Source organism: Carassius gibelio, chromosome B6 (assembly GCF_023724105.1).
Source record: "Carassius gibelio isolate Cgi1373 ecotype wild population from Czech Republic chromosome B6, carGib1.2-hapl.c, whole genome shotgun sequence".
In the NCBI taxonomy this organism is placed as follows: Eukaryota; Metazoa; Chordata; class Actinopteri; order Cypriniformes; family Cyprinidae; genus Carassius; species Carassius gibelio.
Window position 1 is genome coordinate 4913408 of NC_068401.1, and position 13326 is coordinate 4926733.

At 36.6% G+C, this 13326-nt stretch overlaps 1 protein-coding gene across 1 annotated transcript; it reads right to left on the reverse strand.

Moving 5' to 3' along the window:
• Positions 1-318: 318 nt before the first annotated feature.
• LOC127960067 (adenosylhomocysteinase B) lies at positions 319-13316 on the reverse strand. Its single transcript, XM_052559615.1, has 10 exons — positions 13151-13316; positions 11275-11465; positions 10227-10302; positions 8074-8226; positions 4635-4747; positions 4265-4472; positions 3911-3998; positions 1739-1856; positions 947-1141; positions 319-727 (listed from the first exon to the last, which is right to left on the reverse strand). Exons 1-10 carry the CDS (start codon positions 13176-13178, stop codon positions 596-598), a joined length of 1302 nt encoding a protein of 433 aa, XP_052415575.1. The 5' UTR covers positions 13179-13316; the 3' UTR covers positions 319-595.
• Positions 13317-13326: the final 10 nt, after the last annotated feature.

Consider the following 13326-nt stretch of genomic DNA (forward strand, 5'->3'; position numbering starts at 1 on the left):
CTTCAAATCCTAAAGCTCAGGTATGAGCAATAGCAATATTGATAAATCACTACTCATTTTTCAGGATCTGACCAGTTGAGAACCAGTCTCTTAATGATGTGCTGAAATGAACATTTATTTCATCAGGTCTTCTTGAATGGGTGTAATAAAACAGGACAAGCTACCCAGACCGCTCAAACTCACATCCTTTTTACAGAGAAATTACACTGTTTTTTTTTTTCCCAAAAGTATGCATGGCCAAAACAGGCAAGCCTCACTCAATTCTAGTTACCTGACGGACTGGAAAGACTTCAAAGAAAGACATGGAGAAAACCAAACTGTCCCAGCATGTTCATTTATTGAGGGGGCATCAAATAACTGTCCAAATGGAAGAATTTTGTGTGTTGTTTTTTAACATAACCGTATGATATAACAGGGAATGCAAACAAGACAACTTGATATCAATGCAAAAAGGCGTTGGTGAGAGCTTGCAGGCACTCGTTATGAGTGTGAAATGATTAAACACTATTATAGCCGTGAAGGTAACTGGCACAACTGCCAATGACCCTGAAGTCTGTCCTCATCCACAGCTGAAGCTGCAATTGGTCAAAGCTACTTAGTAGCGGTAGTGATCCGCTTTGAAAGGACCTTCGCGCGGTAGACCCAAATATTTGGCTTGCTTCTCTGTCAGTTTAGTCAGTTTGACGCCCAGCTTGTCCAAGTGTGCGGCAGCCACTTCCTCATCCAGCTACACGTGCAAAAAACACAAAATGAGTGAAACATATACATCCCATATATTCTGATAACCATCTGTTAAGCTTCGCTTCTTCGATTTGCATGCAAAACAGCTGCATCTTGTTTTGAAAGAAGCTTGGAGACCTTTTACATCAGAAAAGATTCATAGATAATGTGCATATTAATGATAGCACCTGTATCTGCAATAAAAGTTTACATGAAGCTACTGTACCTTCTTTGGCAGGAAGTAAACACCCAGTGGGTATTTGCTGGTGTTGGTCCACAGCTCAATCTGGGCAAGGACCTGGTTGGTGAATGAGTTGCTCATCACAAAGCTCGGATGGCCCATGGCACAGCCCAGGTTCACCAGACGCCCCTCAGCCAAAACAATGATGTGACGGCCGCTTTTCATGCGGTAACGGTCAACCTGAATAAAAGAGTGCAGAGTTAGTCAAAGTCAGATCACAGTTAAACATCATGGGTCAGAAGAAAGCAGGCCGTTAGTTTTTTCCTTCACCCTCAGATTTTCAAATAGCTGTATCTCAGCCAAATATTGTCAGATCCTAACAAACCATACTTCAATTGAAAATGTATTTATTTAGCTTTCAGATAATGTTTTCTATGTACAATTCTATAAAAAAAACAAACAAAAAAACAGTACCCTTATGACTGGTAATGTGCTCCAGGGTCACAAATAAAATACAAAACCATTTATTGAAAAGTAAAAACTTTAATCTTTGATCTTTCTTTTAAAATAATTACTAAATTATTAAAATATAATTTCAGTATTTATAATTTGGTAACACCTATTATGTTAACAATAATTACATGCAAGTAACCCTAAATCAAACCATAATCATAAAGTAGTAAGTAAATGTAGTTAATTAATATTAATCAGTACTTAAATGTATACATACACTGTAATAGGAACACCTTAAAATAAAGTGTAGTGTAAAAAAAAAAAAAAAATGAAAAAAACAACATCAAACATGCATTAACAACACTGAAGTCATTAATCTCATACCTGAGGTTTGATGTTAATTTTCTCCGCTGCATGTTCATTGAGCCACTTCATGTCAATCTCACAGTCAAAGTGGCCAATGTTGCAGACTATGGAGTCGTCCTTCATCTGCTCAAAGTGTCTGTGAGAGAGAAAAAAAACAAAAAAAAAAAAAACCACATGATGTTTATACTACCTGATAGAGCAAATGACAAAGACGAGCAACATTTCTAGTCAAAGCATTTTTGATTACAAAAGGCCTTTTCACAAGTAAAAGCCGAAACAAATCCACTACAAGAACAATAATCTAAAACAACGCTCAACCATGTGGTACCAACATTAAATACATTTGTGATGTTTTCCTTTCCATTTTATACAAACCACCAACCGTAATATTACATTTGACAAGTAACTCGTCCTGCATCTTTTATTCTTCAGCCAACGAATGATGCCTCAAATCATGCGGCTTTTTGAGGAGAGGTGGGCAATTATGTTTCTAAGCAATCAAGGCTGAAGCAAAAATGTAGGTTCAAAATATTTCACCTCAACCATTTCTGGACTGCATTTGCTTAACTGGTGCCAGACAGACACATGCAGATTGCCAGCCTTTAAACATGTTCCATCAGCTCTGAAATCTTCCAGAGAATCTAAGACAGTTCTCACATCTGTAGATAATCCCAAACAGCAGCTGTGCTCCACTGGCCCCTGCGTGTCCTCATCCCGGCCATTTATCACAGAGGCCCACACCCCATCAGCCCGCTCACCTCCGCCTCTAACCCTGCGCACATACACACACGAAACTCCAGCGAGCACTGCATGTAGCGGGCTCAAGCCAGATCTCAGGCTGTGTGTGTTTGATCGCAGGCCTAGGGGTCCTTCCACCACACATGAATCTCCCTGCCTGTTCCGAACAGAAACCCCACTTCACTTCATGTTGAAAGGATTCATTGTTGACTAACTTTCACGCTGTGCCGGATGACATGCTCATATGCAGTTGGCGTACAGTGTGAGAATTCAATTCAGGTTTTTTTACGTTTTTTTTTTTTTAGCAAAGCTGTCAGATGAGTTAAGCTGTTTGAATGCTGGAGTGCGAACACCCTGAAGGTGTAATATAAAATATGAATACACTACTTGTTTGTTTTTTAACGGAAATTAATAAGGGTGCATTACAATGATAAAAAGCAACGTTTTCAACTTATAATGTGCATGTTCGAGTTATAAATATGTATATGACAATAAGAAATTATTAATGTCGCCAATCAGCATATTAGAACTATTTCTGTAGAATCATGACACTTGCAACTAGAAGAATAAATTATATTTTAAATAAAACAAGAAAGAAAAAACATCTGAACAGAAGTAATTAGTAAAACAAGCATCATTATCATTTCAATTATTATGCATCAAATACATACATACACATTTATGGATGAGATGAATCGCTTGGAAGCACTAAAATATTATTATATATATAATTTAATGCTTCCAAGCGATTCATCTCATCAAAAAAGATTTTGCTTACATAGTGTGTGTACAGTTTATATTTATTATGTATATATAAATACAGACATGCATGTATATATTACAGAAAAATGTTTTTTATATATTTATAATATAAATTAATATATACATAAATAATTTTAAAATATGTGTGTGTGTGTGTGTGTATTTATATATACACATACACAGCACACACACATTATGAAAAATTTATTTTGGATGAGATTAATTGTTTGACAACACAAATATATGCAAATAGATTGATAAGATAGATAGATAAACTTGATTTCATACATGTAGATTTGATCGGATCATGAAAAGTAGGCATTTCATAGCAGGAGACAAACTAAGCCTGAGAGACTAAGGCCAGATAAAGACATAAATGTCGCTAGATGCAGTAAATTTGATTGAGTAATAACCTTTTATACCGTAAATAATATTGGATTTATTACTTCCCTGTTGAGAGCAAATGTGACCTCGTCATTGGGCAAAAAGCTGCTGAAATTGCTACAAGATTTGTTCTTGAAATATTTTCCATCTGGTCCATCTTAAAACAACTAAAAGTATCATTACAAAACCGGAATTGAAATCGGAAATAGAATATTCCCAGTTCTCAAGGGGGACACAAAATGCAGTACCACACATTCTAGCTTGACATCTGTTAGTTGGTTCATGTTTGATTAATGCATTACTAACCTGCCAAGGATAATGTCCTCACAGCCAGTGGTTGTCACAAAGATGTTTCCTTCTTTGCAGGCCTCGTCCATGGTGGTCACCTCATAGCCTGAGTAACAAGAGCCAAAGGCAAGGCAATCAGACACACACAAATCAATAGAAACCTTTATATATTTTAATAAGCATGGGTCAGAATAAGTATGTTTTGTTTTTACATCAATATAGGAGTTAAACTGAATGATGAATTATGATGATTCTCATATTTTTACATTTTATTTTCACAAAAGCTATCTGAAACAAAAATAGACACTTTATTTGCATTTAATATGGGCGTCTGATCTTTGCCGAGAAGGAAAGGAACACACACTAACATACCCTCCATAGCCGCCTGCAGAGCGTTGATGGGATCGATCTCTGTGACGATGACTCTAGCACCGAACCCTCGCAGGGCCTGGACGCAGCCCTTCCCGACGTCACCGTACCCGGCCACCACTGCCACCTTCCCAGCAATCATCACATCTGTGGCGCGCTTGATGCCGTCAATCAAAGACTCGCGGCAGCCGTACAGGTTATCAAATTTACTCTGAAGGGGAGAATAAGTTGTTCTCAAATCAATACTTTTATTTACAACAGCCTTATAATATTAGAATCATGCATTTGTTAACAAGGGTGAACGAAACAGACCATCTAATGATGACAGCGAACAACATGTAATGGTATTATATGCTGGAAATAAGAAGTTTACCTTGGTAACAGAGTCATTGACATTGATGGCAGGAACTTTCAGTTCCCCTTTCTTCAACATCTTGTAGAGGTTGTGGACTCCTGTGGTGGTCTCCTCAGAGATGCCCTTGATTCCTGAGAGAGAAATCACAATTCTGCAAATGTTAAAGGCCCAGAGAATCCTGCTCAATGCATAGGTCTTACTAGTAGGCAGACAAATTTGATTTTTGCATAGATTAGCTTGACCCTCACTGGTGTGACTGATGACCGAATCAAATCAAGACATTACAAGCATCTACTCAGGGAAAGATCAGTGACTGTCAAACATCTTGTAACAACTTTAGCTTTAGTGGAAAATACACTATATCTTGGAAGCCAAAAGTATGATCATAACTCCATGTGGAAACACTTCTGGTGTTAAACCACACGAAATGAAAATACGAGGAGAAAGTCACTGCAGGTCTTCATTTTTGTGCGGTTTCACAGAGAAACTGGCTATTAAGTTATTACGTTTGATGCTGTGTGATGTGTGCCATCTCCCGTGCATATGAAATGAAAAAAAAATATATATATATTAAAATACAAGCCATTATGTTAAATAGAAAACACATTCTGGTCAATGCTAAAACTGGACACAGTAAAAGCAAAGATGTGAATGAAAGTTTAACTTTTATTGTTTAGCTTACATGTCAGAGGCAGTACTTTAAGTAATAATGTTAGTAAACATTAAAATGAAACAAAAATCAATAAATTGTCTAATCTATTTTATTCCTGACCGGTACATTTTACTAAATGTTATATGACTTCTCTAGTCATTTATGATGACTGAATACCTTTTTAATTCTGTTATATCACACTCCCAATGCTAAAGAATACTAAACGCAATTAAAAAACATTTTACATTTAATAAAACATATGCTTAAAAAAAAAAAAAAAAAAAAAAAAAAAAAAAAAAAAAATAATATATATATATATATATATATATATATATATATATATATATATATATATATAATAACAACAAACTATAAAATCATAGAAAAACATTTTCCCATTGCTTAATTTTGCATCTCTTCATGGTCCGTTATAAATAAGTATATAAATTATGGACTGTAATTGGTCTACGTTCGCCCACAATAGTAGGGGGTCTTGTAGGGTTTATTTTTCCTCTTCATTACACTGCCATCATGCAGTTTTCATATTTAAAAGTTTACCTCTACATTCAAAAGTCTGAAATCATGAAATCAACATTTTGTTAAGATTTACTCGCACCTTATACAGTAAAAACACTAATACTGTTTATTTTAATGAAATATCATTACACTTTCAAATGAGCATTTTCTATTTTTTTTGTATTTTAAAATGTAATTTATTAATGTAATGCACAGCTGAATTTTCAGCATCATTTCTCCAGTCTTCAGAGTCACATGAGGAGGAATCCACTCGGTTAGAAACGTTGTTTAAAAGCATTATGTTAACAGTTCTTCAGTTCACAGGCCACAGCGTAGAATCAGAGAGCTGGCCTTTGTGTTACCAGACCAGATTCTTAACCCTCCCAAAAGGTCAGAGGTCAAAAAGAACAGCCTCATAAATTTGACCTATTAAAATTTGACAACATTTATAGGCGAAAACTAACACCACATGATTTCTACTCCCTGTCAAATACAACAGCAAATACTTGCCCTTTTCCCCTCTAGGGTAACTATCACAATCTATGATTTTCAGTTTTAGAAGACTGCTAATATTATGCTATAATGCATACTTTCCTTGCTTAATCAAAAAGGGAACAGCTAGATCGCGCATAGGTCTGCCATCTAGTGGCCATTAAACAACAGTACAGTAAAACTAAACTATAAGCATAAGCAGGCCAGAAGCAGTGATGGAGCCAGGGTGTATAAGTGCACTGTGCTCACATTTATTTGTGCATTAAAAAAAAAAAAGAAAAAAAAGGGGAACATATCAGCTTGTGCTTTATGTGATCTCGAATTACACAATATATTTTAGTGCATGCATTTGAGCAATGTTTTTATGTACATGCACAGTTTTAATCACCTTTACGGTTATTACTAGCCATTAAAATCCATACAATGATAGTCTTTGGGGCAATGAAATGAAACTGTACTTATACGAGTAGTCTGTATTAGAGGTCTTCACAGGTCCAAAAATTCGTGCCCGAACCCGACAGAGACCCGTAATGTACTACACCGAACCGACCCGGACCCGTCTAATATTTCAAAAGCTGGACCCGGACCCGTGTAGATCCGAGAAATGTCTACCCGGACCCGACCCGGACCCGTATATCATTTGAAATCTGGACCCGAACCCGCCAGGAAGACACAGACCCGACTGGACCCGACGTTCACATATTCCACCTTAAATTGCTATTACAAGTCAATAAACCTGTTGCGAAGAATACAGCTTTTTGTCTTACCTAATTTAAAGAGCCGTAGTCTCTCTTCCTTGTACCTGACTGCCTGTGATGCATTACAATCCTCCGTCAAGAAAGTTATTCATGTTATTCCTCTCGTTATTCCAAGTCCAAGCTGAATCCACTCATTTCAGCTTCAAAAGTCCACTTGATGTCACGGTGACGGATGACAAATACTACTGTGCACATGTACATTCTGACTCGAGTTAATTCGCATAATAACTTAATTACACTGTTTGCCTTTTGAACTATAATAATGATCGCTCGTGCAATGCCATGGCCGCTGACATTATTTATTTACTATCATCTGATCTCTGTGCTCTCTGCTCTGCATCGAGTTTGAATCTGAACCACTAAAACTTTAAGATTTAACGGTTCATTTATAATATCATAAAAATGGGAGAAAATGTAAAACGCGGTTTGGCAGTCCAAGTGTCCCTCACTGGTTGCCATAGAAACATGAAATTCGCTTGAGACTGCACATGCGTGCTAGCTGTATCAACCTAAAATGCTTTAACGCAATTTGAGCGTAATAGAAAACATTCATGTGACAGTTCACCTCAGATTGTGTTGCTGATTTGAAATATATTAAATATGAGTGTGTCAAGTCTGCAAGCATTAATACCGTGCGTGCACTTGTATATTAACTCTGAGTGTGCGAGCAAGAGAGAGAGAGAGATTACTTTTTTTGGCTCACTCTTTTCTTTTCCTAATTTTACAAGTTGCAAGTTACAAAAAACACAAGCAGTCTTTGATCACGGCCGGATGTTCTTCGAGTCCGATGACTCCGATCGGCGATCGCACGGGTATTACACACAATGTTAAACAGACCCGGGACCCGAGGTAATAGATTCGGACCCGACCCGGACCCGGCTGATGATTTAAAATATAGACCCGAACCCGTACGGGTCCCGGGTCGGGTCCGGGGTCGACGGGTCTCGGGTGCACTGTGAAGACCTCTAGTCTGTATGACTCTCCATGACCTCTGGCTGTCGAGGAAGAGGGTGAGGAGGTGACAGAACAAACATCATACCTGCAAGCAGTTTGGGGTATTTCTGGTGCACCAGATTGGTCAGGTCTCCACCGTCGTCCAGGATCATGTTGAGAGGTTGACCGTCCTTGAAGTAGATGGTCTGCTCTATGCACCACACATACTCTTCATCGGTCTCTCCCTTCCAGGCATACACTAGAAAACAGCACACACAGCACCTTAGACATGGATATAACGGTGTAGCTAGCTGCTGCAAATATTACTGAAAAGGATGAACTGGTCACTGGGCTTACGAAGTTTAAGTGGTTATTTTCAAAGTCACGTTTATCTTATATTTACCTGCCTCACATAAAAATAAACATAACGTTATTTTACATTAATAAATGTAAATGCAGGAAGTTACAAGTAAATGCTTTTTTGCCAAAATAAGGTGCAAAGTGGACAATGTTTTCAAAAGCTGAAAATCTGCTCTTTTCCAAACCACAGCAAGCTCTAAATATGTTTGATAGATTTCATGAGGCATTATTTTCTAGCTGGTGTAAGAGTTAGTTGAGAAACGCTGTAACATAAGCATTGGATGCAAGTAACAACCACCTACTGTCATCAATCTAAATTACATTTAGTCATTTAGCAGACACTTTCATCCTAAGCTACTTACAAATGAGGACCATGAAAGCAATCAAAATCAACAAAAGACTAATGCATGAGAACTAATAGAAATTAAACTAAACCGAAATAGAGAAAACTAAATGAGACTAATAGGTAAACATGAAATTCTATAAAACTATATTACTTCCAACAATAGAAAAGTATGGATTAATGCAAAGTCACCCATTCAAGTCCAAAAGTCTGGGGTCAATAATTGTTTTTCAATGATATTTATACTTTTATTCTGCAAGGATACATTAAATTAAACAAGTGACCGTGAAAGATTTATTATTTGATCAAATAAATTCGGTTCTTTTGAAACGTCTATTCAAACCTTCAATCAAACTGATTATTTTTTTATTTTTTTTATGTTCAACTGTTTCCAACACTAATAATATGATAAGAATTACATAAGAAATGTTCCTTACTCCAAGACTGGAGTAATGATGCTGAAAATTCAGCTTTACCATCACAGGAATAAATTGTTTAAAATCTATTTTATATTGAAATAATATTTTTCTAAATATTACAGATTTTTTTTTAAATCAAATATTTACAGCCTTGGTAAGCATTAGACTTTTAAAAAAAAAATATATATATATATATATATATATATATATATATATATATATATAATACTGACATCAAATGTTTGTGAATGTTATTCATGCTACGGTCACTGAGATATCAGATAATACCATGCCGTTAATAAATATTTGAATATTTTGGTTAATCAATACAAGTCTGCAATAAAACTAAATTCAAACATATAAGCTGTTTCTGCAATTTAGTCTCAATAACCCAATGTATAAAATGTCTAAACTATTAATCTAACATTCAAATTGAACTAATAACTAATATATGACTATTCCACAACCTAGTGAGCAAGTAAGCAGCATTTTAATGAATCATAGTCATGCTCCCAATAACAAACGCTTTCAGCATAATTATGCTGCTAACTTAAACACCTTCTTAAGGCCAAGTTCTTAGCCAGCTCTGTATTTAGGCTTATCCTTTGTGGAGAGGCAATCTCATAATGCACTGGGATCAGAGATAAACAAAAACAAGATCCAAGAACATATGTATTGTTCATTCTATACTCAAAAGTACTATTAAACAATTTAATTTAAAAAACCAGACTATTTCACCCTTTGTGTGTATTACTGTAATATAATACCGGTGTATTTTTATGCTTTCGGGAGCACTGCAAGTTGCCTGAGAAGAGACTTAAAATAGGCATTTTACATGTAAAACTGGACTAAAAATCATTTAGCTTGTATCCATTAAATAAAGGTTTTAGTGCTTAAAAATGGCATGGGAAAGCTGTAATGATGACGTTGATAGAGTTCTCTTTACCTGCGTGCTCTTGCATGTTAGTCCTTCAAACATGTTGAGTCAAATCTAAAGATTAAACCCATTTGTGCTGAATCTAGGTTTACCCTGCATGGAGCAGATGCTTTAAGCTGGATGTTCTCCTTATCTAGATTTGATTACACAGCTTTAGAGCAAACAGTGGGCATTCAGTCCAGCACACCAACACCTGTTACCTGGAATGCCAGTTTTAGCAATGGCTGCTGCTGCATGATCCTGGGTGGAGAAGATGTTACAGCTGGACCACTGGACCTGGAGCACACACAGATCAAGGAGAAGGAATGAGAGCATGTGACACATGTGCACAGACTTCATACATCAGCTTCATAACTTCTCAGATAAAATATGGCCTTGGGCTGGGAAGTTCCAGAGGAAATAGGGGATAAGAAGAGCAATGCATTTCAGTCAGATATCAGGTTCAGGCATCTAAGAGCAAGAAAAAGGTGAAGAAACTATACGGTCTCTTTGCAAACAAAGCACTGTGGCTTTTATATTTAATATATAAATGTAACAGTTTTCTTAAATATACATGCATGAGTGTATTTAGATATACATAATATACACACATACATTATGTAAACAAAAACTTATTTTGATGTGATTAATCATTTTACAGCACTAATTAAGATACAATTTATTCTTGTGATAGAAAAGCTGAATTTCCAGCATCATTACTCCAGTCTTACATTATCGTTCAGAAATCATTCTAATTTGCTGATCTGTTGAACCAGAAACACTTCTTATGATTATCAATGTTGAAAACAGTTGTGCCCCTTCATATTTACTCCCCCCGAAAAACCATTTCTTTTTCTCAGGGTCCTTGATGAATAGAAAGTAAAAAACAGATATATTTTGCAACATTACAAATGACTTTACGATCACTTTCGATCAATTTAATGCATCCTTACTGAAGGAAAGTTTCAATTTATTGCAACAATAAAAAGAAAACCATATAGCGACATCACAAGCAGCAAAGAAATACTACACATTCAGTAATTGTTGAATTTAACATTTTAAAACCTTACTTTTAATGGTTTTAAAGAAACATTTTGCTCCAAACTGAAAAATGGTGTCACTGTTTACTTGAAAGAAGAATTTTAAAGCAGCTATAAGATGACATTTCAAAGAATGCTAATGCAGTTATTTTCCATACCGACACTTCATATTCATTTTTTTATTTCTTTTGGAGAAATAACTTTAATGGATTTGCCTTTGCATCCTCACCTCTGCTCCGAGAGCGGTCAGGGTTTCAATGAGCACAGCGGTCTGCAGAGTCATGTGCAAGCAGCCTGCGATGCGAGCGCCCTTCAGCGGTTTGGTCTGACCGTAGAGCTCCCTCATCTTCATCAGACCCGGCATCTCATTCTCAGCTATGTCGATGGCTTTACGTCCCCACTCAGCCAGGCTGATATCAGCTGGACAGAGAAAATGACAACAGATTAAGCATAAAAACAAATGCTAAATTCAGGAAACTAAAAAGAATGATTGAATTAAATAGTCAAACTTCTACAGCTTATGTAAACTTTCACTAATGCATTTGAAAGCAGTTACATAGTAACAACAAATCCCATTATAACATGAAAGTTTAAGTGGTCTTTAAAGTGTCAGTCTCATATATGGACATCTAGAATAGGAATTCAACAGTTGACACCCAAAACCACATACCTAACATGTTTTAAACTGGTTGAGGAGATGGTGCTCGGTTTCAGATGCACACTTAACAACCAGTAGGCAACCCAAAAGAAATCCCTTCTCTCATAAGAGTGCTCATAAGAGTGCAATACTGGTGCACTTTGACATTTCATTAACTGATTTTGAAAAACTGAACTCCGATCTCTTAAGACTAGGGAGCTAAGTCCAGATGGATTTACTATTGAATTACTTTTGCCTTATCTGCACGGAGAACATCGGAGAAGTTTGCTAAAAAAAAACAACAACAGACGCTGAGAGTGCCTGAGAGACAGGTGCCAAGTCCCGACCATGCTGACGTGTGACTAAATGCGACGTAAAAACAGTGAAGATATGAACTTAAGTGTGTTTAATCTGTCGCAACTCAAAGTACACCGTTTTAGCTCCTAACATGCATTTTTGTTCAAACGCGAGCAGAAGGGACCGTTCATTTGAACTGGACCTTTTCAATGAATCGATTGAAATGATTCACGAACCCACTTCGAGTGAACCAGAGGGTTTAACTGATATAAATTGGAAACGTTTAAGACTGTTATGGCGTTTATTATCATGCAAACGAAAAGCTGTGTTTTTTTTTTTGTTGTTGTTTTTTTTTAAGTGTCAATAATTTAGTTTAATATTGTTTAATGTATATGCAAATCACATTTAGGCTCTAAATGAATATGTTCTAAGTGAGATGATGCATACTATAACAGCTATTAATAAAACACGATTTAAAAACCCATTCAAACGTTTCCTTACTTTAAAGTTGAAGTGTCAGGGTCCACGTGATTACGTAAAGATTATATTTTTATGAACTGTTCAATATACTGTTCAAAAGAACCGATTCGCAAAAATGAATGACTACGATCAACGAAAAGTGGCGGCGCGTTTGACTACTGCATTATGGGAAATGTTGTCCAGCAGTGCAGGAAATCTCATAACATGGATATTCTACAAAGCACGCAAAAACTACAACTTCCAAACATTCTCTTTCATGTCTTCCGAATGGGACCACGCTAGCTTGTTTGACAGGTGTTAGAGATAAAATCGTATAAAATACTTTCTGAGCAAGCACAAAATGGCTATAATGAAAAACTAAAGATATTAAGTGCGCGAAGAGTGATTTTATGGGGGTGGGATTGAAATATTGCGCCTTGTGCAAGGCAGCGCTGACAATGACGCCTCTACTGCCATGTGATACATAAGCACTAGCGAGATCTGCAACAATCCATGCTCGACCAAAAATACACCCCAGGACCCTTTTGCAGACAATCGTACGCTTTATCTAGAGTCAATAAGAGAGCTTATTGGAAACCACTAGAGTGGAATTAGTTCATTAGCACTGGCGGCAAAAACATGATTGTGTGATTTTGTGCAGAACAGCATCGAACATTACCCGAAGTCAATAATCAAATAAACGTATACTAACCAACTTTGAATGGAAGTTTCTCTGACATTTTGCTGTGTTGTCGTTAGGTAAGCCTGATATGGGTTGGTCTTGAGCCCGGCTGTGGAGCTGAGTGAGTGCAGAAGAAGGAGGAAACTTGTTATGTGAACTTGAATATAAGCGTTGTACAAACCGGTTGTTGTAATATTCATGAGATA